This window comes from Delphinus delphis, chromosome 2 (genome assembly GCF_949987515.2).
Source record: "Delphinus delphis chromosome 2, mDelDel1.2, whole genome shotgun sequence".
In the NCBI taxonomy this organism is placed as follows: Eukaryota; Metazoa; Chordata; class Mammalia; order Artiodactyla; family Delphinidae; genus Delphinus; species Delphinus delphis.
Genome location: NC_082684.1, coordinates 86,727,987 through 86,754,426, shown reverse-complemented (window position 1 = coordinate 86,754,426; position 26,440 = coordinate 86,727,987). Strand labels below are relative to the sequence as shown.

The window sequence follows — 26,440 nt, the reverse complement described above, 5'->3', positions numbered from 1 at the left end:
CCGTGACGCCTGCTTCCGGAAGCGGACCGGAAACCGCTGTTTGATTCTGCGTCAAACCCGACTTCAGGGGCCGTCGTAAAACTGTCGCCCTTCGTCTCTGGGACCGGCCACAGGGTCCCACGCGCCTCCGGCGGGGCGTGTGGATTTGCGGGTGTCAGTTTTCCTCAAGATGGCGGAGGAGGAGGCTGGGGACGCAGAGAGGATGGAAGTCAGCACGGAGTTGCCTCAGACTCCACAACGACTGGCCTCTGTAAGTCCGTGTAGGCTAGTTGCTTTTGTCCCCCCGAGTCCTTCCCTACCGCGTTCAGGAGGATGTGGGGCTTCACCCCTTACGGTGGCTCTGGGGAGCGGGAGTCGTATGGATTGATCAGAAAGGAAGCCACAGAATAAAGTTAGTCATCACCCACATTCCTGCCGGCCAAGTCTCCGGTGTATAATGACTGTCATTTATTAGCCGTGACGAGTTCAAGCTTGTCTCTATCCTGAAATAGAAAGAACTGGTAATGTTATTAGATGGTCTGGTGTAGGGGTTTGGAGGAAGAGCCATTTTCCGACAGACGTAGTGTTAACCCCTCCTAGACGATAGACGTCCAGGACGCAGCACCTAGTGTTGTATTGCATAGCTGGCTGGGTGGGGCTTCATAGTGACAGGGAATGCTGCCTCTGTCAACTCACGTCAAGATATAGGGTGTAGGAGTTGTAGTCCTTCGTTGTAGCATCTTGAGAACCCAGGCCTAATCCTCCGTGGAGAAACCCATCATCTGTCGTTGCTTTTTACAGGTGAAGAACAGACTTTCAGACATTTCAAGTCAGAGCGATACCATTAATTAATATCGGAATCTATACTTTGCCCTTGTATTTTGAAAACCAAAAAAAAAAAAAGAAAAGGGAAGGCAGAGATAGTGAGTAAATTTGAGTCAATAGTCTGACTACAGGGAGAAAGCTGACTGAGGAGGATAAGAGGTAGGGGGGCAACATTAGGGAATGTTCTGGATGTCCCCAGGCACCTAGTGGGGAGGTATATAGAAAATATTCAAATATTGGTCACTGCATGCTGTGAAGAGTTTTATTAATTTATCTTTATTGGTGCATATAGAAAGGTGTGGGATTACACCTCTTTCTGAAGTTTCTTTGGTTTGTAGTTTTAATAAAATCATTTTTGAAGTATTTTAACCCTGCAGACACTTGAGCATTGTTTTATGAGAGAACAGAGTGAGCTCCAGAAAAGAGTCCACCTCAGGGACTGAAGAGACTGGCTGGGAGACAGAAATCAGGTGGGGAAGGAGTTGGACTAAGGGTTTGGCCATTAACTAGGGCAGTGCTTGCAACCATCCTCTACCCCAAGTAGCAGTTCAACCTCATTTCACGTATTGAAGGGGGAAGCATGTGTTTGAGATGATAAGAAATGAGAAGATAGGGAAACTTTAGAAGCAGCTGAAACATCTGGTCTTAATGTAAAGCTGTGCTTCTTACATTTTCTAAGGAGTGGAGAAACTGTGCTGTGGTCAGAAGTGTTATCGTAATTTTGTATTGCTAAAGATGACTAAGCTTTGATATATTAATTCCTTCCAGGTGGTACCAAAAAACCTCATCAATCTGGATCTTACTTATTTGAGATTGGAGATAATGGTACAGGAATTCAGCTGGAATTATGTTGCAAACTCTTCAATATTAGATTTCTTTGGGCAAGGTTTTGGGTTTTGCAAGATAGTAGGTAGATGACAAGAGAAGTGTAAAAGCCTCAGGTAACTCACACTCTAGAGACACAGGTAGGACAAGTGCTCAAGTTTTAATACAAGATAGGGTGATGTAAGTGAATGAAGACTTGTGACTGGTGAGCCTCCTGATCACTTTTTTGGCTTGGCTCTCTCTATTTTAGAACTCCAGACATCTTCCTAGTTTCCTATTCTTTTTAAAAATACCACCTTCAATTTTATCCTGATAATGGAGTAAGACACTGGCTTTTCCAGTTTACTTCTTCTTCTCGATTAAGTGAAGTGATCTCAGAGATTCTTTAACATTTGAATGATTTGAATCTTAAATCACCATTGGGAGGCAGGGGAAAACAAAATAGTAAATATGGAACAGTTACAGAGGTCTAAGAAATCTTACCAATTCCATTAGAGTCTTGTCCCTGGGTATTATATAGTTTCTGTTATTCTTAAATCAAACTTCCTTCTTAGAGCCCAGGTCTTTTTTTACTGTCATGTTGCAATCAACAGGCATGAAGTCTCTCAAATTCCTGACATCACATAACATGCAATTAGAGTGAAGTAATAGGTATGAATTATTGGACATTTATTAGAAGAGCCATTGCTTAAGAATAATTAGGGGAGTTGATTCTGTAGGTCTAGGGTGGGATCTGAGAATTTGCATTTTCACAAGCATGCACTGCAAATGAAGTCCTGGTCTGTGGGCCACAGAGTAAGATTTAGCCAGAGACATTTAGAAGTTCTCAGTATAGAGTTGAAAGTTGAGGTTGTGGGGATGGATAAGATCTTTGAGGAGGAAAGTCTGTGTTTGTGTGTGTGTTTATACATACACAGAGAGAAAGAGACGGTCACACAGAGAGGGAGGGAGGAAGAGAGGGAGAAGCGAGGAAGACAGGAATGATTGAATTTCAGGGATAGACAGTGGAGGAAGGAGCTAGAAAGGGAGCAGACAAGCAGGTAGGAGGTGAGAGTAGTGCAGTGTCATAGGGTGTAGTTTCTAGGAGAGGGTAGTTTATTGGGTCTAGGGAGGTGAAGAGTGAGAAAAATTGGGAATTCATAGTATGTGGAGTGGTCTGACAGAACTTCTGCCTGTCTTCATTAACTGGATTTTCTTCATTAAGTCCATCTCAAAAGATGCCTCCTGGTATGGTACTAAACTCTTTTCTTTTCCCTGTCTACATCCTCTGCCCATGTGATTTCATCCAGTTCTGTGGCTTTAAATACCATCTGTATTCGTTCAGTTCCCAAATTTGTATCTCAGGGTCATCTCACTTTTGAGCTCCACAGTCACAAGTCCGTGTGCCTACTTGACATATCCACTTGGATGTCTGAAAAGTGTTTCAAACGGAGAAGCAATTAGGAAGCTACTACAGTAACCAAGCCATAGTTGCTGGTGGCTTGTACTAAAGCGATATCACTGGAGATGAAGAGAAGTGGATGGATTGGGGAGTATGGAGTATGGTAGAAGTATGGTAGAAGTAGAAAGATTTGTTTATGGTTTAGGCATGAGGGAAAAGGGAAGAAACAGATGACATCTGGATCCCCAGTTTTTGACTTAAGTATTCATGATTGTGGCTGTGTCATATACTGAGAGGGAAGACCAGGTTATGGGAGGGCAAAGAAGGGAGACATCAAGTTTTGTTATCCCTGTCTCAGTAGATGACACTTCCATAATAGCTCTTGAATACAAACAACTCTGTCTGTCTCCACTCCATCTCTTTAGTCCTAGCCACCATCTGTTGCCTAGGCAACTGCAGTGGCCTTTTAACTGGTCTCTTAGCTTCTGTTTTTGCCCTCTTCCAGTCCATTCTCCACAGAGCAGCCAGAGAAATCTTTGTAAGACTAAATCAGATCATGTCAATCTCTTGCCTAAATCCTTCAGTGGTTTCCCATCTACTTGGAAAAAAATCTAAACTCATTACATGTTCTTCAAGATCTGGCCTGATCCAGCCCCTCCATCTCCCCTCATTTTCTGTTACTTTCTCTTCATTTACTTTTAGCCACCCTAGCTTCCAAAATAAGTCCAAGCTCTGTCTTACTTCAGGGCCTGTGCCTTTGCTTGCTGTTCTTTTTCATACAGTGTTTTTCCTCTGTTTTTTCTTGATACTTACCTTGTCTAAAAGATGGGTTCCTTTTACCATTCTCTGTCAAAGCACCCTGTTTATTTCCTCCACTGCACTTATTACAATCTGTGATTACTGTATTGTCTTTATTTATTTAAATGTCTGTTTCTCCTACCAGAATGTAAGTTCCGTGAAGGCAAGGATCATGTCTGACTTGATCATGATCATTTCCTGATCATGTCAAGGAAAAATTATCTACAATCTCATGTGTATAGGGGATCTTTAAGAGATAACATAGTCTTTTTATAGTGGACTTTAAAATATTGAGATATAGAGGAAGGAATGAGAAGTTATATGCTATTTTCAGTGGAGGTGATTTTCCTTAGAAATCTGTATCTCTTATTTTAGGCCAGAGCACAGCTTTCTGTAGTAAGAACATACTTAGAGTGAGAAAACAAGGATGAAAACCAAAGTCTCTCTTTTTAAAAAATAAATAAATTTATTTATTTATTTTTGGCTGCATTGGGTCTTTGTTGCTGCGTGCAGGCTTTCTCTAGTTGCAGTGAGTGGGGGCTACTCTTGGTTGCGGTGTGCAGGCTTCTCATTGTGGTGGCTTCTCTTATTGACTAGGCATGCGGGCTGCAGTAGTTGTGGCACGCGGGCTCAGTAGTTGTGGCACACGGGCTCAGTAGTTGTGGCACGTGGGCTCAGTAGTTGTGGCACACGGGCTTAGTTGCTCCACGGCACGTGGGATCTTCCTGGACCCGGGATTGAACCCGTGTCCCCTGCATTGGCAGGCGGATTCCATAGCAGAACCTAGTGACAGTTATTTTTTCATCAGCATCTCCTAATTTCTATTGTAGGCAGCTAGGGAAAATTCTGATTTTCAGTACCAAATTCTGTAGAGTCCGATGAAGTTAAGTTTTAAAACTGCAAGTCAAGAGTGACAGCTTCGGGCTTCCCTGGTGGCGCCGTGGTTGAGAATCTGCCTGCCAATGCAGGGGACACGGGTTCAAGCCCTGGTCTGGGAAGATCCCACGTGCTGTGGAGCAACTAGGCCCATGAGACACAACTACTGAGCCTGCGCGTCTGGAGCCTGTGCTCCGCAAAAAGAGAGGCCGCGATAGTGAGAGGCCCGCGCACCGTGATGAAGAGTGGCCCCAGCTTGCCGCAACTAGAGAAAGCCCTCGCACAGAAACGAAGACCCAACACAGCCAAAAATAAATAAATAAATAAAAATAAAAAATAAAAATTAAAAAAGAGTGACAGCTTCAGTCCTACTAGTAATTTATCTAGTAATTTATCTAGATGAGCTGGTGCTTGAGCCTGACTGCTTATGTTTAATAACAGACATTGTCTTGCAAATAAAGAGGTTTTTGTCCTCAGTACTGCATAGGGTGTCTGTCTGGGTAGATATTATATAAATCAATGATGCAGGATGAACCAATGCAGTATCCTGCCCGTCCTTTCTTCGTGTGTGCTGGCTTTGAGGGTTACCTCAGATTTCTTTGAAGGTGTTAATCGTATGTTGTGTTCTGTGAAACAATTTTCTTTAAGCTTTTAACTCAGATGGCTTAAAACAAACTATTAAGACCTCTTTAGTCCTGAGTGATTTCTGTGAACTCCTATGTGTTCTTCTAAGATATTCTGGTTAACATGCCTCCTGTTGAAGAAACAAAAGTTATTTCATGAGTTTGTTTTTTTAAAGCATTTGGTACAGCTTTTTTTTTTTTTAATGTTGTTATACCCTGTAGTAAGCTAAGTGCTTATGGAAATACGCTCTACTAAATAATGCTATTGAAAGACCCCAGAAGAGTTATTGTGCTTCCATAAGTGCCTACTTGATATTCAGGAGTGACATAGGCCCTGTCCAGAATGGAGTTTGTTTTTGATCACTTGAATGTAATTCTCCTTCTAATAGTTTACTTGATGCTATTCTTCAGAACGAAGTCTGTTTGACTTGTTTGGAGGAGTGGGGCTATAACCACTTAATGTGTCTTTATGGACTACCTTTTAAAAGTCCTTTGAACTTTTGATATTGTTGGATAAGCTAGAAATGACTTTAGCCACAGGGGGAAAAATCTGTAAATTTATGCATTTATGTTTTTATATATACATACTCTGCCTTCCAATCTAAGAAAGAATTTTAGTTGTATTGGAAATATTCAATACAGTAGAAAGAGAATATGAGATATGTACCCCATAGTGTAGGAAACCAGATTTCATTCATCCAGGGACTTAAAGGAGAGCTTAGAAAATTGGAGCATGAGCCTATGGTCAGAGCAGAAAAGGAAGAGAAAGGCTTAGAAGGGATGGTATGCTTTCGAAAACTAAATTCTGACAGCATGAATATATGTATATTATCTCAACAGGAAAGAAGAGAGAGGGGCCTTATTTGTCACACTACTCTATATTTGATTCTGGCTAATTTTACCAATGCCATGAGGACATAGTAGACTTATGTACGAAACAACACAAGGCTTAACAGACATAGGACCGATATGTTATAGGACACACACATAAAATCTCCTTAGGCTAAATTTTGCATCAAAACTAACAAGGTGAAATTTAATTGCCATGAAAGTAAAGACTATGTCTAGGACCGGGTATTTGTGTGTAGGACTAGGTCTCTTATGTGAATGATTTGAGGGTTTTAGTTTTCTGCAAACTCACTAAGTCATAATGTGATGTGGCTGCCAAACAAACAAAAAAGCGAACTTTTAAAGCAGTTTAGTGTCCTGGATAAGGAAGGTAATAAGCAGTCCCACTCCTATGTACAGAGACATATTGTGCATGTTCTATGTAAGAGAGAGAGTGCATGTTCTATGTAACATGGAGAGTGGGCTGGATACCATGTCATTAGGGATGGCTAAATTTCATTTCTAGGAATGAACAGATTTCTTTAGTTTCTACATTCCTGTTTAGCCCTGGAATAAAGAAACTAATGAGAGACATAATATTTAGCTTCATTTATTTGATAGGTTGTTGGGTGAAAGAGCAGAGTAATTTGTATTGGATTATTTCAGGCAGCATAGGATAAAAGTTACAGGAAGGTAGATTTTGGTTTAATTATGAGCTGTAAGAATGGAAGTTGGCTGAGTGGATGTGTTCAGACAGGCTTAGGGAGCTGATTATCAGATATGTTTTAGACAGGGTTTCCCTATGGGATAAGTGGGTGCACTAGGGGTTTTGTTGTTTGCTTGTTTTTAAACTTCATAAACCTGTCAAATAGTATTACAAGAAAATTTAGTATAACCAAAAGATTTCTTGGTGCCTAGAGGTGCTACAATTACTAGTCCAGTACTTGCTTTGAGCAGTTCTGCCGCCTCCAGATTTTGTTATGCCTTTAAAACAGGGGAATTAGAAACAGAATTACAGGCCCTCCATAGATGTCCATCAGTTATCTAAGGAAGGGTAAATTGTGATTTGAACAAAAGGAACCTAGTGTACTTAAAGTAAGTTCTGTTTTCAGACTGATGTTACCAGTCATCCCAGTCCCTGGGTCAGAGTTGAAAACATATTTTTTAATCTCCATGGGGATGAGGAAAATGTTTGGAATGTTTGGGGATTTAAATGTTGTGAGAATTTGTTTTTACAGGACAGTCAATTGGGAAAGTCTTCCCTTAACTCCAGATGTTGAAAAAAGTTTTTTTCCCTGAACATGAAAATAAAAATTCCTTAATTTAATCATGTCTCAAATTGGAGAAAATACTAAAAGCAACCAACCAAAGAATCAAACCTACTCCAGTCACCAGTAATTCCTGAACATGTCACCCAGTAGAATACATCCTGTATAGTTTTTCTTATCTAGAAAAAAAACCCAGAAATCTTAGTTGAAAAAAATTTTTTCATACTTGCAGCAGTCATCTAGGAAAAAATATTTGTGAAACAGTGTAATTGTACTTTATCTCCTGTAAGAATTTCGTAAACAGTTTTAGAAGGCTTAATGTTATTATTTGCTTTGTTCTCTTTAGCAAGAAGTCTATAACTTTCAACAATGACTGAGACCTTTTGTTAAGTACTTGAGATAGGCTTGTGTGAATACAAGGATTTGGAAGGAAAGTTCCTTCCCTCAAGGAGCTGAAAATCTGGTTGAAGAGGCTCGATGTACACATTTAAAGGTAACTAATGTTATCTGGCAAAGGTACAGGTGCTGAATGAGTACCTTCTTTAGTAAGTGCTGCATTGGAGTTACAGGGGAGAGAAATTTTCTTAGATGGGTCAGTGAAGTGTTCATGGAGGTGGGCTTTGAGCTAAATCGACCTTAAGGAACAACTAAGGTGGGGGGAGGTGGAAGGATAGAGAGCTAGTGGTAAGGTCAATGGAGAGGGCATTGATGGCATCAACACCCAGACATTCTGTCCAAATCATCCAATTATGTAAAGATAACATTTTAAAATATCAGTTCCTCAGACTGAGACATGTAATGACAGGGATATAATTTAAGAATATTTAGTGGTATTCATTTAGAGGGAAAAATTAAAAAGAAGGCAAAGCTTTGTTTTTTGTTTTGTTTCACTATTAAAGTGAAATTGAGCAAGTCTTAAGGGTAAATTTAAAACAATAATGTATTTATATTTGGTTAAGTAGAATGAACACTGAACTCTGGGAGTCAGGATACCTAAGTTCTATTCCTGACCCGGATAGTATTCAGTCTTGAACAAGCCAGTTTACTTTTTCCTTGTCACTCAGTTTTAAATGAAGGACTTGAACCAGAATAGATCCCTTAGGTTTTTGGTGATTCTCAAGTTTCTCATGTTCTTGAAAATATTCTTGAAAACTAGAACAGAAACTAGTTCTGTGCCTTCCATAATTAGGAAGGACAGAAAAAGGTTTTTGTTTGGTGTATAGGACTGAATATACAGGATTTTTTTTTTCTTTAGTGCTGTTTGAAGAAAAGAACTTTAGGTACTCCATAGAACATTAAATCTGCTAATTATAGTTGTTGCCAGGTATGCAGAGAACACAAATTGTTGGTTTGTGAGTATCCTAGAAAAGTTGGAGTTAGAATATTGGAAGGTTTAGTTCATTTTTTAAAAAAAGATTTTAGTAAAATATTTAAAATTTTACAGTTAAAAAATTACTCCCAAAATATGGAATCACTGTAAGGATATTATTCGTATTAGGTAAGCAGACATACAAATTCCATGAAAGTATGCTAAAATCCCACTACCCACTACTGTTAACATTTTGGTATATATTCCATCTAACTTTTTCCCCATGTTAATATATATAACACTTAACCAAAATGAGATTTTATACACACTGCTTTGTAACCTACTTTAATGTACTGTGTATCTTCAATGCCTTTCCATTAGATGGAAATAGACATCTTCAGTTATCAGCTCTTTTTTTCTAACTTCTTATTTTGAACTCATTTTAGACTTTTAGAAAACTTAGAAAAATAGCACAGACAGTTCTCTTATATCCCTCACTCCTGCATCCCCTAATGCTAACATCTCACATAAATGTAGAACAATTATTAGGGACCAGAAATTAATATTGCTACTAACTAAATGACAGACCTTATTCAAATTTTACCAGTTTTCCTACTAATATCCTTCTTCTGTTCCAGGATCCTATTGAGGATCCCATCTGACATCCCACCTGTTTGTCTCTTCCAGTATGTAACAATGTCTCACTTTCTCCATAGTCTGCTTCCAGTTTGTAAGTGTCTTGGTCTTTCCTTGTTTTTCATAACCTTGACATGACTACTCAAGAATATTGAGCAGTAATTTTGTGTCATGTTCCTTAATTTGGGTTTGATATTTTCTTAAGTTAGGAATGAGGGCATACATTTTTGGCAAGAATAACACAAAAATGGTACCATATCGTTCTCAGTGAATCATATTAAGGGATTCTTGATATCAATATTTCTTATTACTGGTGATATTTATCTTAATCATTTGGTTAAGTTGGTATCTGCAGGGTTTCTCTACTTTACACTTACTATCTTTTTCCCTTTGTAGTTAATAAGTATCTTCAAGGGAGATACTTTGAGTGTATTTGGCATCATTTTATTTTATTTTTAAAAAAATTTAAATTGATTTTAATTGGAGTATAGTTGCTTAACAATGTTGTGTATTTGGCATCATTTTAAATGGGTGTATATCCTATAGTTTTTTGAGTGGCTCCCCCACCCTGCCCCTTGATTGCAGAGGTATTGTCACTTGTCAAACAAGGTCAAACAGAATTACATTGTTTGAAGTAAAAAGTGAAAATTCTTAGACCCTCTCCACAATTCCTTTTCTCCATGTAATCACTGTAAACAGTTTGATGTTTCTCTTTCTAGACACTTAACTCCATGTTTAGGAAACATCTATACATATATCTATACATTTATATACATGTGTGTATGTTGAATTAGGAAACTCAAATTTGTAGAAATACATAAAGTAAATATAATTTAGGTTTTCATTTAATTTACAAAAATGAAATTTTATTATTTTAAACTTGCTTTTTCGGGCTACAGTATTTTATGATATTCTGACTGCATAGAATGGTATAGATGCATCTTTATTGATAGACATTTAGGTGGACGTTTTTTCACAGTTACAAGTAACATTGTGCACACAGTGGAATATATATATATATATATTTTTTTTTTTTTCACAGTAGGGCAGGTGTGGCTAAATGATAGATTCCATCATTTCTTTAAACTATTCCCCTATTGATGGACATTCAGGTTTTTTTTCCTGATATGAATAACTTTGTACATGAAATGTGTAGATGGCAAAAGCTTTAAAATGATTTCTAATAGATAATCTATATAGTAAAAATTGAAATAGTAAAAATGGGTATGTAGTGAAAAATAAATACAGGGGTCTTTCCACTGTTAACAATGTATTTTGAATCCTTTCAGAGGTTTTCTACTCAAATGTAAGCATATACATATATATCTCCTCTTCATTCTCTTCCCTTCTTTATAAATGGTAGCATACAGTACTTAATGTTCTGTACCTTTTGTTTTTTTGTGTGTTTTTTTTAGTATTAGTTGTTTTTTTTGTTTGTTTTTTTATACTACAGGTTCTTATTAGTCATCAATTTTATGCACATCAGTGTATGCATGTCAATCCCAATCGCCCAATTGAGCACACCAACATCCCCACCCCACTGCGGTTTTCCCATCTTGGTGTCCATACGTTTGTTCTCTACATCTGTGACTCAACTTCTGCCCTGCAAACTGGTTCATCTGTACCATTTTTCTAGGTTCCACATACATGTGTTAATATACGATATTTGTTTTTCTCTTTCTGACTTACTTCACTCTGTATGACAGTCTCTAGATCCATCCACGTCTCAAAAACTGACCCAATTTCGTTCCTTTTTATGGCTGAGTAATATTCCATTGTATATATGTACCACAACTTCTTTATCCATTTGTCTGTTAATGGGCATTTAGGTTGCTTCCATGACCTGGCTATTGTAAATAGTGCTGCAATGAACATTGGGGTGCATGTGTCATTATAAATTATGGCTTTCTCTGGGTATATGCCCAGTAGTGGGATTGCTGGATCGTATGGTAATTCTATTTTTAGTTTTTTAAGGAACCTCCATACTGTTCTCCATAGTGGCTGTATCAATTTGCATTCCCAACAACAGTGCAAGAGGTTCCCTTTTCTCCGCACCCTCCCCAGGATTTGTTGTTTGTAGATTTTCTGATGATGCCCATTCTAACTGGTGTGAGGTGATACCTCATTGTAGTTTTGATTTGCATTTCTCTAATAATTAGTGACATTGAGCAGCTTTTCATGTACTTCTTGGCCATCTGTATGTCTTCTTTGGAGAAATGTCTATTTAGGTCTTCTGCCCATTTTTGGATTGGGCTGTTTGCTTCTTTAATATTGAGCTGCATGAGCTGTTTATATATTTTGAAGATTAATCCTTTGTCCGTTGATTCATTTGCAAATATTTTCTCCCATTCTGAGGGTTGTCTTTTCATTTTGTTTATGGTTTCCTTTGCTGTGCAAAAGCTTTGAAGTTTCATTAGGTCCCATTTGTTTATTTTTGTTTTCATTTCCATTACTCTAAGAGGTGGATCAAAAAAGATCTTGCTGTGATTTATGTCAGAGTGTTCTTCCTATGTTTCCCTCTGAGAGTTTTATAGTGTCCAGTCTTACATTTAGGTCTCGAATACATTTTGAGTTTATTTTTGTGTATGGTGTTAGGGAGTGTTGTAATTTTATTCTTTTACATGTAGCTGTCCAGTTTTCCCAGCACCACTCATTGAAGAGACTGTCTTTTCTCCATTGTATATCTTTGCCTCCTTTGTCATAGATTAGTTGACCATAGGTGTGTGGGTTTATCTCTGGGCTTTCTGTTTTGTTCCACTGATCTGTCTTTCTGTTTTTGTGTCAGTACCATATTGTCTTGATTACTGTAGCTTTGTCTAGTCTGAAGTCAGGGGGTCTGATTCCTCCAGCTCCATTTTTTTCCCTCAAGACTGCTTTGGCTATTCGGGGTCTTTTGTGTCTCCATACAAATTTTGGGATGATTTGTTCTAGTTCCGTAAAAAATGTTATTGGTAATTTGATAGAGATTGCATTGAATCTATAGATTGCTTTGGGTAGTATAGTCATTTTCACAGTATTGATTCTTCCAGTCCAAGAACATGGTATATCTATCTCTCCATCTGTTGGTATCATCTTTAATTTCTTTCATCAGTGTCTTATGGTTTTCTGCATACAGGTCTTTTGTCTCCCTAGGTAGGTTTATTCCTAGGTATTTTATTCTTTTTGTTGCAATGGTAAATGGGAGTGTTTCCATAATTTCTCTTTCAGATTTTTCATCATTAGTGTGTAGGAATGCAAGAGATTTCTGTGCATTAATTTTCTATCCTGCAACTTTACCAAATTCACTGATTAGCTCTAGTAGTTTTCTGGTGGCATTTTTAGGATTCTCTATGTATACTATCATTATCATGTCATCTGCAAACAGTGACAGTTTTCCTTCTTCTTTTCCAATTTGTATTGCTTTTATTTCTTTTTCTTCTCTGATTGCCTTGGCTAGGACTTCCAAAATTATGTTGAATAATAGTGGTAAGAGTGGACATCCTTGTCTCGTTCCTGATCTTAGAGGAAATGCTTTCAGTTTTTCACCATTGAGAATGATGTTTGCTGTGGGTTTGTCGTATATGGCCTTTATTATGTTGAGGTAGGTTCCCTCTATGCCCACTCTCTGGAGAGTATTTATCATAAATGGGTGTTGAATTTTGTCACAAGCTTTTTCTGCATCTATTGAGATGATCATATGGTTTTTATTCTTCAATTTGCTAATATGCTGTATCACATTGATTGATTTGCATATATTGAAGAATCCTTGCATCCCTAGGATAAATCCCACTTGATCGTGGTGTATGATCCTTTTAATGTGTTGCTGGATTCTGTTTGCTAGTATTTTGTTGAGGATTTTTGCGTCTATATTCATCAGTGATATTGGTCTGTAATTTTCTTTTTGTGTAATATCTTTGTCTGGTTTTGGTATCAGGGTGATGATGGCCTCATAGAATGAGTTTTGGAGTGTTCCTTTCTCTGCAATATTTTGGAAGAATTTGAGAAGGATGGGTGTTAGCTCTTCTCTAAATGTTTGATAGAATTCACCTGTGAAGTCATTTGGTCCTGGACTATTGTTTGTTGGAAGATTTTAAATCACAGTTTCAATTTCATAACTTGTGATTGGTCTGTTCATATTTTCTATTTCTTCCTGGTTCAGTCTTGGAAGGTTACACCTTTCTAAGAGTTTGTCCATTTCTTCCAGTTGGTCCATTTTTTTGGCATATAGTTGTTTGTAGTGTTCTCTTAGGATGCTCTGTATTTCTGCGGTGTCTGTTGTAACTTCTCCTTTTTCATTTCTAATTTTATTGATTTGAATCTTCTCCCTCTTTTTCTTGATGAGGCTGGCTAAAGGTTTATCAATTTTGTTTATCTTCTCAAAAAACCAGCTTTTAGTTTTATTAATCTTTGCTATTGTTTTCTTTGTTTCTATTTCATTTATTTCTGCTCTGATCTTTAGGATTTCTTCTGGTAGCTTGGGGTATGTTTGTTCTTCTTTCTCTAGTTCATTTAGGTGTAAGTTTAGATTGTTTACCTGAGATTTTTCTTGTTTCTTGATGTAGGCTTGTATAGCTATACGCTTCCCCTTAGAACTGCTTTTGCTGCCTCCCACAGGTTTTGGGTCGTTGTGTTTTCATTGTCACTTGTCTCTCGGTATTTTTTGATTTCCTCTTTGATTTCTTCAGTGATCTCTTGGTTATTTAGTAATGTATTGTTTATCCTCGAAGTGTTTGTGTTTTTTACATTTTTTTCCCTGTAATTCATTTCTAATCTCTTAGTGTTGTGGTTAGAAAAGATGCTTGAAATGATTTCACTTTTCTTAAATTTACTGAGGCTTGATTTGTGACCCAAGATGTGATCTATCCTGGAGAATGTTCCATGCGCACTTGAGAAGAAAGTGTAATCTGCTGTTTTGGATGGAATGTCCTATAAATATCAATTCAATCTATCTGGTGTATTGTGATATTTAAAGCTTATGTGTCCTTATTTGTTTTCATTTTGGATGATCTGTCCATTGGTGTAAGTGAGGTGTTAAAGTCTCTCACTATTATTGCGTTACTGTCGATTTCCTCTTCTATAGCTGTTAGCAGTTGCTTTATGTATTGAGGTGCTCCTATGTTGGGTGCATATATATTTATAATTGTTATATCTTCTTCTTGGATTGATCCTTTGATCATCATGTAGTGGCCTTCCTTGTCTCTTGTAACATTCTTTATTTTAAAGTCTATTTTATCTGATATGAGTATAGCTACTCCAGCTTTCTTTTGATTTTCATGGAATATCTTTTTCCATCCCCTCACTTTCAGTCTGTATGTGTCCCTAGGTCTGAAGTAGGTCTCTTGTAGACAGCATATATATGGGTCTTATTTTTGTATCCATTCAGCGAGCCTGTGTCTTTTGGTTGGAGCATTTAATCCATTCACGTTTAAGGTAATTATCAGTATGTATGTTTTATGACCATTTTCTTAATTGTTTTGGGTTTGTTTTTGTAGGTCCTTTTCTTCTCTTGTGTTTCCCACTTAGAGAAAAGTTTCTTTAGCATTTGTTGTAGAGCTGATTTGGTGGTGCTGAATTCTCTTAGCTTTTGCTTGTCTGTAAAGCTTTTGATTTCTCCATCGAATGTGAATGAGATCCTTGCTGGGTAGAGTAATCTTGGTTGTAGGTTCTTCCCTTTCATCACTTTAAGTATATCATGCCACTCCCTTCTGGCTTGTAGAGTTTCTGCTGAGAAATCAGCTGTTAACCTTATGGGAGTTCCCTTGTATGTTATTTGTCATTTTTCCCTTGCTGCTTTCAATAATTTTTCTTTGTCTTTTTTTTTGCCAATTTGATTACTATGTGTCGCGATGTGTTTCCCCTTTGGTTTATCCTGTATGGGACTCACTGAGCTTCCTGGACTTGGGTGGCTCTTTCCTTTCCCATGTTAGGGAAGTTTTCAGCTATAATCTCTTCAAATATTTTCTTGGGTCCTTTTTCCCTCTCTTCTCTTTCTGGGACCCCCATAATGTGAAGGTTGTTGCATTTAATGTTGTCCCAGAGGTCTCTTAGACTGTCTTCATTTCTTTTCATTCTTTTTTCTTTAGTCTGTTCCGCAGCAGTGAATTCCACCATTCTGTCTTCCAGGTCACTTATCCGTTCTTCTGCCTCAGTTATTCTGCTATTGATTCCTTCAACTGTAGTTTTCATTTCAGTTATTGTATTGTTCATCTCTGTTTGTTTGTTCTTTAATTCTTCTAGGTTTTTGTTAAACATTTCTTACATCTTCTTGATCTTTGCCTCCATTCTTTTTCCAAGGTCTTGGATCAACTTCACTATCATTATTCTCAATTCTTTTTCTGGAAGGTTGCCTATCTCCACTTCATTTAGTTGTTTTTCTGGGTTTTTATCTTGTTCCTTTATCTGGTATATAGCCCTTTGTCTTTTCATCTTGTCTATCTTTCTGTGAATGTGGTTTTTGTTCCACAGGCTGCAGGATTGTAGTTCTTCTTGCTTCTGCTCTCTGCCCTGTGGTGGATGAGGCTATCTAAGAGGCTTGATGGGAGGGACTGGTGGTGGATAGAGCTGACTGTTGCTCTGGTGGGCAGAGCTCAGTAAAACTTTAATCCACTTGACTGTTAATGGGTGGGGATGGGTTCCCTCCCTGTTGGTTGTTTGGCCTGAGGCAACCCAACCCTGGAGCCTACCTGGGCTCTTTGGTGGGGCTAATGGCAGACTCTGAGAGGGCTCACGCCAAGGAGTACTTCCCAGAACTTCTGCTGACAGTGTCCTTGTCTCCACGGTGAAACAGTGCCACCCCCCGCCACTGCAGGAGACCCGCCAACAGTTGCAGGTAGGTCTGGTTCAGTCTCCCCTGGGTCCCAATATGCACACTACTTTGTGTGTGTCCTCCAAGAGTGGAGTCTCTGTTTCCCCCAGTCCTGTCGAAATCCTGCAATCAATTCCCTCTAGGCTTCAAAGTCTGATTCTCTAGGAATTCCTCCTCCCATTGCCGGACCCCGGTTGGGAAGCCTGACGTGGGGCTCAGAACCTTCACTCCAGTGGGTGGACTTCTGTGGTATAAGCGTTCTCCAGTCTGTGAGTCACCCATCCCGCCGTTATGGGATTGGAGTTTACTGTGATTGTGCCCCTCCTACCATCTCAGTGTGGTTTCTCCTTTGTCTTTGGATGTGGGGTGTCTTTTTTGGTGAGTTCCAGTGTATTTCTGCCGATGATTGTCCAGCAGCTAGTTGTGATTCTGGTGTTCTCGCAAGAGGGAGTGAGAGCACGTCCTTCTACTCAGCCATCTTGGTTCCTCCCACCTTTTTTTTCTTCTTTAAAAATATAACTTGAGGAATGTTCCATAGCAGTACATATTGATATCTGCCCCCCTTTTTTATAATGGCTGCATTGAATTTATGTACCATGATTTATTCAACTCTTCTTATGGAGCATTTAGGTTGTTTCCAGTCTCTTATTTATTTATTTTTTTTAATTTAAATTTTATTTTTTTTTATTTATTATTTAAAAAATAATTTATTTAGTTGCGCTGGGTCTTAGTTGCGGCAGGTGGGCTCCTTAGTTGCCACGCGTGGGCTCCTTAGTTGCCGCAAATGGGGCTCCTTAGTTACGGCAGGCGGGCTCCTTACATGGGCACATGTCCAGTCTTTTATTATTATAAATAATGCTGTAAAAAAAATACTTGTATGTATTTCTTTTTACATATTTGAGTTTATCTGAGGTACAAATTCCTAGAAGTGGGAATTTCTGAGTCAAAGGTTATATAAATTAAAACTTTTAATAACTATCAAAATTGTCCTTCTGAGAGGATAGGCTAATTTAATTTCTACAATGATACCTAATTAAAAATTTTTTTATTATTATTATTTGTTTTTTAAAGTTTTGGCTCTGTTGGGTCTTCGTTGCTGAGTGCAGGCTTTCTCTAGTTGCGGCGAGCGGGGGCTACTCTTCTTTGTGGTGTGTGGGCTTCTCATTGTGGTGGCTTCTCTTGTTTCAGAGCATGGGCTATAGGAGGGCTGGCTTCAGTAGTTCCAGCACACGGGCTCAGTAGTTGTGGCATGCGGGCTCTAGAGTGCAGGCTCAGTAGTTGTGGCTCACGGGCTTGGTTGCTCCACAGCAGGTGGGGTCTTCCCGGACCAGGGATTGAACCCATGTCTCCTGCAATGGCAGGAGGATTCTTAACCGCTGTGCCACCAGGGAAGTTCCTAATAATATCTAGTTTTAACATAATGTTTTACATGAAGTTTTATTGAGTTCAGCTCATTTATAGAGCCATATTGAGCTTCAGGAGAGCAAACTCAGAAAGCCTTATATATAATCAAATATGTGTAACCTTCCTTACTTACCTGTGATGGAACTTTATGTAAATTTTTAAAAAAATTTTTATTGGAGTATAGGTGATTTACAATGATGTGTTAGTTTCAGGTGTACATCAATATGAATCAGTTATACATATATCCACTCTTTTTTTAGATTCTTTTCCCATAGAGGCTATTACAAAGTATTGAGTAGAGTTCCCTCTGCTCTACAGTAGGTTCTTATTCGTTATTTATTTTATAGGTAGTAGTGTGTAATATCTTTTTTTAAAAATATCTTTTAATATCTTTATTGGAGTATAATTACTTTACAATGGTGTGTTAATTACTGCTTTATAACAAAGTGAATCAGCTATATGTATACATATATCCCCATATCTCCTCCCTCTTGCGTCTCCCTGCCACACTCCCTATCCCACCCCTCTAGGTGGTCACAAAGCACTGAGCTGATCTCCCTGTGCTATGTGGCTGCTTCCCACTAGCTAGCTATTTTACATTTGGTAGTTTATATTAGTCCATACCACTCTCGCATTTCGTCCCAGCTCACCCTTCCCCCTACCTGTGTCCTCAAGTCCATTCTCTACATCTGCATCTTTATTCCAGTTCTGCCCCTAGGTTCATAAGAACCTTTTTTTTTTTAGATTCCATATATATGTGTTAGCATACGGTATTTGTTTTTCTCTTTCTGACTTCACTCTGTATGACAGACTCGAGGTCCATCCACCTCACTACAAATAACTGAATTTCGTTTCTTTTTATGGCTGAGTAATATTCCATTTTATGTATGTGCCATATCTTCTTTATTCATTCATCTGTCCAGGGACACCTTGGTTGCTTCCATGTCCTGGCTATTGTACATAGAGCTGCAGTGAACACTGTGGTATATGTCTCTTTCTGAATTACGGTTTTCTCAGGGTATATGCCCAGTAGTGGGATTGCTGGGTCATATGATAGTTCTATTTTTAGTTTTTTAAGGAACCTCCATGCTGTTCTCCATAGTGGCTGTACCAATTTACATTCCCACCACAGTGCAAGAGGGTGAGGGTTCCCTTTTCTCCACATCCTCTCCAGCATTTCTTGTTTGTAGATTTTTTGATGATGGCCATTCTGACTGGTGTGAGGTGATACTTCATTGTAGTTTTGATTTGCATTTCTCTAATGATTAGTGATGTTGAGCATCCTTTCATGTGTTTGTTGACAATCTGTATATCTTCCTTGGATAAATGTCTATTTAGGTCTTCTGCCCATTTTTGGATTGGGTTGTTTGTTTTTTTGATATTGAGCTGCATGAACTGCTTGTAAATTTTGGAGATTAATAATTTGTCAGTTGCTTCATTTGCAAATATTTTCTCCCATTCTGAGGGTTATCTTTTCATCTTGTTTATGGTTTCCTTTGCTGTGCAAAAGCTTTTAAGTGTCATTAGGTCCCATTTGTTTATTTTTGTTTTTATTTCCATTTCTCTGGGAGGTGGGTCAAAAAGGATCTTGCTGTGATTTATGTCATAGAGTGTTCTGCCTTTGTTTTCCTCTAAGAGTTTTATAGTGTCTGGGCTTAACATTTAGATCTTTAATCTATTTTGAATTTATTTTTGTGTATGGTGTTAGGGAGTGTTCTAATTTCATTCTTTTACATGTAGCTGTCCAGTTTTCCCAGCACCACTTGTTGAAGAGACTGTCTTTTCTCCATTGTATATCTTTGCCTCCTTTGTCATAGATTAGTTGACCATAGGTGCATGGGTGTATCTCTGGGCTTTCTATCTTGTTTTGTTGATCTATGTTTCTGTTTTTGCGCCAGTACCATATTGTCTTGATTACTGTAGCTTTGTAGTCTAGTCTGAAGTCAGGGAGTCTGATTCCTCCAGCTCCGTTTTTTTTTCTCTCAAGACTGCTTTGGCTATTCCAGGTCTTTTGTGTCTCCATACAAATTTTAGGGTGATTTGTTCTAGTTCCATAAAAAATGCCATTGGTAATTTGATAGGGATTTCATTGAATCTATAGATTGCTTTGGGTAGTATAGTCATTTTCACAGTATTGATTCTTCCAGTCCAAGAACATGGTATATCTGTTTCTCCATCTGTTGGTATCATCTTTAATTTCTATCATCAGTGTCTTATAGTTTTCTGCATACAGGTCTTTTGTCTCCCTAGGTAGGTTTATTCCTAGGTATTTTATTCTTTTTGTTGCAATGGTAAATGGGAGTGTTTCCATAATTTCTCTTTCAGATTTTTCATCATTAGTGTGTAGGAATGCAAGAGATTTCTGTGCATTAATTTTGTATCCTGCTACTTTACCACATTCATTGATTAGCTCTAGTAGTTTTCCGGTAGCATCTTTAGGATTCTCTATGTGTAGTATCATGTCATCTGCAAACAGTGGCAGTTTTCCTTCTTCTTTTCCGATTTGGATTCCTTTTATTTCTTTTTCTTCTCTGATTGCCGTGGCTAAAACTTCCAAAACTATGTTGAAAAACAGTGGTGAGAGTGGACAACCTTGTCTTGTTCCTGATCTTAGTGGAAATGGTTTCATTTTTTCACCATTGAGAACAATGTTGGCTGTTGGTTTCTCATATATGGCCTTTATTATGTTGAGGTAAGTACCCTGTATGCCTACTTTCTTGAGGGTTTTTATCATAAACGGTGTTGAATTTTGTTGAAAGATTTTAATACATCTGTTGAGATGATCATATGGTTTTTCTGCTTCGATTTGTTTATATGGTGTATCACATTGATTGGTTTGCATATATTGAGGAATGCTTTCATTCCTGGGAGAAACCTTACTTGATCATAGTGTATGATCCTTTTAATGTGCTGTTGGATTCTGTTTGCTAGTATTTTGTTCAGGAGTTTTGCATCTGTGTTCATTGGTGATATTGGCCTGTAGTTTTCTTTCTTTGTGACATCCTTGTCTGGTTTTGGTATCAAGGTCATGGTGGCCTTGTAGAATGAGTTTGGGAGTGTTCCTCCCTCTGCTATATTTTGGAAGACTTTGCGAAGGACAGGTGTTAGCACTTCTCTAAATGCTTGATAGAATTCACCTGTGAAGCCATCTGGTCCTGGGTTTTTGATTATTGGAAGATTTTTAATCACAGTCTCAATTTCAGTGCTTGCGATTGGTCTGTTTTTATTTTCTAATTCTTCCTAGTTCAGTCTCAGAAGGTTGTGCTTTTCTAAGAATTTGTCCATTTCTTCCAGGTTGTCCATTTTATTGGCATATAGTTGCTTGTAGTAATCTCTTATGATCCTTTGTATTTCTGCAGTGTCAGTTGTTACTTTTCCTTTTTCATTTCTAATTCTGTTGATCTGAGCCATCTCCCTTTTTTTCCTGATGAGTCTGGCTAATGGTTTATCAATTTTGTTTATCTTCTGAAAAAGTCAGCTTTTATTTTATTTTATTTGTTTATTTTTTTGTGGTACGCGGGCCTCTCACTGTTGTGGCCTCTCCCGTTGTGGAGCACAGGCTCCGGACGTGCAGGCTCAGTAGCCATGGCTCACAGGCCCAGCCGCTCTGCGGCATGTGGGATCTTCCCGGACCGGTGCACAAACCTGTGTCCCCTGCATCAGCAGGTGGACTCTCAACCACTGCGCCACCAGGGAAGCCCCAAAACCAGCTTTTAGTTTTATTGATCCTTGCTATCGTTTCCTTCATTTCTTTCTTATCTGATCTTTATAATTTCTTTCCTTCTGCTAACTTTGGGGTTTTCTTGTTCTTCTTTCTCTAATTGCTTTAGGTGTAAGGTTAGGTTGTCTATTTGAGATGTTTCTTGTTTCTTGAGGTAGGATTGTATTGCTGTAAACTTCCCTCTCAGAACTGTTTATGCTGCATCCCATAGGTTTTGAAGTGTCGTGTTTTCAGTGTCATTTGTTTCTAGGTATTTTTTGGTTTCCTCTTTGATTTCTTCAGTGATCTCTTGGTTATTTAGCAGTGTTGTTTAGCCTCCATGTGTTTGTATTTTTTACAGATTTTTTTCTTGTAATTGGTATCTAGTCTCATGGCATTGTAGTCAGAAAAGATACCTGATACAATTTCAGTTTTCTTAAATTTACCAGTGCTTGGTTTGTGACCCAAGATATGATGTGGCCTCGAGAATGTTGCATGAGCACTTGAGAAGAAAGTGTATTCTGCTGTTTTGGAATGGAATGTCCCATAAATATCAATTAAGTCTATCTTGTTTAATGTATCATTTAAAGCTTGTATTTCCTTATTTATTTTCATTTTGGATGATCTGTCCATTGGTGAAAGTGTGGTGTTAAAGTCCCCTACTATGGTTGTGTTACTCTCGATGTCCCCTTTTATGGCTGTTAGCCTTTGCCTTATGTATGGAGGTGCTCCTATGTTGGGTGCATAAATATTTACAATTGTTATATCTTCTTGGATTGAGCCCGTGATCATTATGTAGTGTCCTTCTTTTTCCCTTGTAATAGTCTTTATTTTAAAGTCTATTTTGCCTGATATGAGAATTGCTACTCCAGCTTTCTTTTGATTTCCGTTTGCATGGAATATCTTTTCCCATCCCCTTACTTCCAGTCTGTATGTGTCCCTAGGTCTGAAGTGGTTCTCTTGTAGACAGCATGTATATGGGTGTTGTTTTTGTATCCATTCAGCTAGTCTGTGTCTTTTGGAGTATTTAATTCATTTACATTTAAGGTAGTTATCAATATGTATCTTCCTACTACTATTTTCTTAATTGTTTTGTGTTTGTTATTGTAGATCTTTTTCTTCTCTTGTGTTCCTGCCTAAAGAAGTTCCTTTAGCATTTGTTGTAAAGCTGGTTTGGTGATGCTGTATTCTCTTAGCTCTTGATTGTCTGTAAAGGTTTTAATTTCTCTATTGAATCTGAATGAGATCCTTGCTGGGCAGAGTAATCTTGGTTGTAGGTTTTTCCCTTTCATCTCTTTAAATATGTCTTGTCACTCCCTTTTGGCTTGCAGACTTCCTGCTGAAAGATGAGCTGTTAACCTTATGGGGATTCCCTTGTTTGTTTGTTGTTTTTCCCTTGCTGCTTTTAATATTTTTTCTTTGTTTTTAGTTTTTGATAGTTTGATTAATATGAGTCTTGGCATGTTTCTCTTTGGATTTATCCTGTATGGGACACTCTGGGCTTTCTGGGCTTGATTAACTATTTCCTATCCCATATTAGGCAAGTTTTGAACTAAAATCTCTTCAAATATTTTCTCAGTCCCTTTTTTTTTTCCTTCTTCTTCTGGGACCCCTATACTTCGAATGTTGGTGCGCATTTAATGTTGTCCCAGAGGTCTCTGAAACTGTCCTCAATTCTTTTAACTCTTTTTTCTTTATTCTTCTATGCAGTACTTATTTCCACTGTTTTATCTTCCAGGTCACTTATCCGTTCTTCTGCCTCAGTTATTCTGCTTTTGCTTCCTTCTAGAGCAATTTTAATTTCACTTATTGTGTTGTTCATCATTGTTTGTTTGCTCTTTAGTTCTTCTAGGTCCTTGTTAAGGGTTTCTTGTATTTTCTCCATTCTCTTTCCAAGATTTTGGATCATCTTTACTCTCATTACTCTGAATTCAATTTCAGGTAGACTGCCTATTTCCTCTTCATTTGTTTGGTCTGGTTGGTTTTTACCTTGCTCCTTCAGCTACTGTGTATTTCTCTGTCTTCTCATTTTGCTTAAGTTACTGTGTTTGGGGTCTCTTTTTCGCAGGCTGCATGTTCTTAGTTCCCACTGTTTTTGGTGTCTTCTCCCAGAGGCTAAGGTTCGTTTAGTTGGGTTGTGTAGGCTTCCTGGTGGAGGGGACTGGTGCCTGTGTTCTGGTGCATGATGGTGGATCTTGTCTTTTTGGTGGGCAGGACTACGTCCGGTGGTGTGCTTTGGGGTGTGTGTTACCTTATTATGATTTTAGGCTGCCTGTCTGTTAATGGGTGGGTTTGTGTTCCTGTCTTGCTAGTGTTTGGCATAGGGTGTCCGGCACTGTAGCCTGCTGGTCGTTGCGTGGAGCTGTGTCTTAGCATTGAGGTGGAGATCTCTTGGAGAGCGTTTGTTGTTTGACATTAAATGGAGCCAGGAGGTCTCTGGTGGACCAATGTCCTGAACTCGGTTCTCCCACCTCAGAGCCACAGGCCTGACACCCGGCCAGAGCACCATGACCCTGTCAGCCACATGGCTCAGAAGAAAAGGGAGAAAAAAATAAAGAAAAAAATAAGGTAAAATAGAGTTATTATAATAAAAAATAATTATTAAAAATAAAAAAATTAAAAAGTAATAAAAAAAGAAAGAAAGAAATGAGAGCAACCAAACCAAAAAACAAATCCACCAATGGTAACAAGTGCTAAAAGCTATACTAAAACAAAAAAGAAAATCAAAAACGCACAGACAGAACCCTAGAAGAAATGATAAAAGCAAAGACAGACAAAAATCACACAAAGAAGCATACACACACACACTCACAAAAAGAGAAAAGGGAAAAAAATATATATCTATATACAAAAAAAAAAAGGAGGAAGAGAGCAACCAACTCAATAAACAAATCTACCAATGATAATAAACTCTAAATACTAAACTAAGATAAACATAAAACCAGAAACAAATTAGATGCAGAAAGCAAACCTCAAGTCTACAGTTGCTCCCAAAGTCTCCCGCTTCAATTTTGAGATGATTCGTTGTATATTCAGGTATTCCACAGATGCAGGGTACATCACGTTGATTGTGAGGATTTAACCCACTGCTCCTGAGGCTGCTGGGAGAGATTTCCCTTTCTCTTCTTTGTTCACACAGCTCTTGGGGTTCAGCTTTGGATTTGGCCCCGCCTCTGCGTGTAGGTCGCCTAAGGGCGTCTGTTCCCCGAGACAGGACGAGGTTAAATTAGCAAGTGATTAGGGGGCTCTGGCTCACTCAGCCTGGGGGAAGGGAGGGGTATGGAATGTGGGGCAAGCCTGCAGCGGCAGAGGCCAGCCTGACCTTGCAACAGCCTGAGGTGTGCCATGTGTTCTCCCTGGGAAGTTGTCCCTGGATCACGGGACCTTGGCAGTGGCGGGCTGCACAGGCTCCCAGGAGGGGGGATGTGGATAGTGACCTGTGCTTGCACACAGGCTTCTTGGTGGCTGCAGTAGCAGCCTTAGCGTTTCCTGCCTGTCTCTAGTGTCCGCGCTGATAGCCGCGGCTCGCGCCCATCTGTAGAGTTCGTTTAGGCAGTGCTCTGAATCCCCTCTCCTCACTCACCCCGAAACAATGGTCTCTTGTCTCTTAGCCAGTTCCAGACTTTTTCCTGGACTGTCTCCCAACTAGCTGTGGCGCACCAGCCCGCTTCAGGCTGTGTTCACGCCGCCAACCCCAGTCCTCTCCCTGGGATCTGACCTCCGAAGCCCGAGCCTTAGCTCCCAGCCCCGACCCGTCCCGGTGGGTGAGCAGACAAGCCTCTCAGGCTGGTAAGTGCTGGTCCACACTGATCCTCTTTGTGGGAATCTCTCCACTTCGCCTTCTGCACCCCTGTTGCTGTGCTCTCCTCCATGGCTCCGAAGCTTCCCCCCTTTCACCCCACGTCTCCACCAGTGAAGCGGCTTCCTAGTGTGTCGAAACTTTTCCTCCTTCACAGCTCCCTCCCAGAGGTACAGGTCCTGACCCTATTCTTTTGTCTGTTTTTTCTTTTTTCTTTTGCCCTACTCAGGTATGCAGGGAGTTTTTTGCCTTTTGGGAAGTCTGAGGTCTTCTGCCAGCGTTCAGTAGGTGTTCTGTAGGAGTTGTTCCACATGTAGATGTATATCTGATGTATTTGTGGGGAGGAAGGTGATCTCCACGTCTTACTCCTTTGCCATCTTGAAGGTCTCCCTGCCTTGTAAATTCTTAATTCTAATTAAATGTCAGGTTAGAAAACTCCTTAGACAAGTTTTATTAGTTTATCATAGCTGAATAGAATTCTCATTCCTTTTCTTTGCCTTGAAAATTGTTTTTTAACACTTCAAGGGGACACCTGTTAATTTACTTTAAGATATAGTGGACAAGTATATGTTAACTGTGTCGAAACTCTTTATGATTTTATAAACGTTATCTAGCCTTTGTTTTTACAGACTGAAGAGTCCTAATTTTCCATCCCTATTATTTTTTCTAGGATTCCTTCATTCTTTTGGTAAGTTTTTGCCTAGATAACACTACCCAGTGGTCTGAATAATCAGTCTCACATCTTGGCACAAGGGTGTTCCTGTGCCAAAAGGGCCAGGACCTTAGCTACCATAGATAGCTGTGGGTTGGTGCCCTATGCTCTACTGGCAAGTTGGGTTAGTGTATGATAAATATACTTCTTAGTTTCCTCCTATTTCTGTGTAATTTCATAGAAGGGGTAGCTTAATTTAAGAAGTAGGGGCATGTTCATTTTAATATAGATCCATTCTAAAATTCATCTTTCAGTATTTGGTTGTATGAAAAATTTGAAAAATGCACAGTGAGTAGCAGTATTGGGTAACAGTTACTCATGTTCATTTTGAGTAACAGAAGGTTTTAATTTTGATTAAAATAAAAAATTTATCCATTTTTTTCATGGTTGGTGCTTTTTCTGCCCTGTCCAAGAACTCTTTGCCCACCCATAGGATGTCAAAGAGTTTTCTCCTATGTTTTTGTCAAGAAATTTTAGTTTTATTTTATTTTTTTAAAAAATTTATTTATTTTATTTATTTATTTTTGGCTGCATTGGGTCTTCGCTTCTGCACACCTGCTTTCTCTAGTTGTGGCAAGTGGGGGCTACTCTTCATTGCAGTGCACGGCCTTCTCATCGTGTTGGCTTCTCTTGTTGCAGAGCACAGGCTCTAGGTGTGTGGGCTTCAGTTGTTGTGGCTCGTGGGCCCTAGAG

General features: G+C 38.9%; 1 protein-coding gene across 3 annotated transcripts in view; it reads left to right on the top strand.

Annotated features, from left to right (window-relative positions):
• Window positions 1-3: 3 nt before the first annotated feature.
• Window positions 4-26,440, top strand: part of UBR1 (ubiquitin protein ligase E3 component n-recognin 1) — a 167,584-nt gene continuing 141,147 nt past the window's right edge. For all 3 annotated transcript variants that reach the window (XM_060005097.1, XM_060005098.1, XM_060005096.1), the window contains exon 1: window positions 4-250. In XM_060005097.1, the coding sequence (XP_059861080.1) occupies window positions 170-250 (81 nt within the window). In that variant the 5' untranslated portion in view covers window positions 4-169. The remainder of the gene's footprint in view (window positions 251-26,440) is intronic.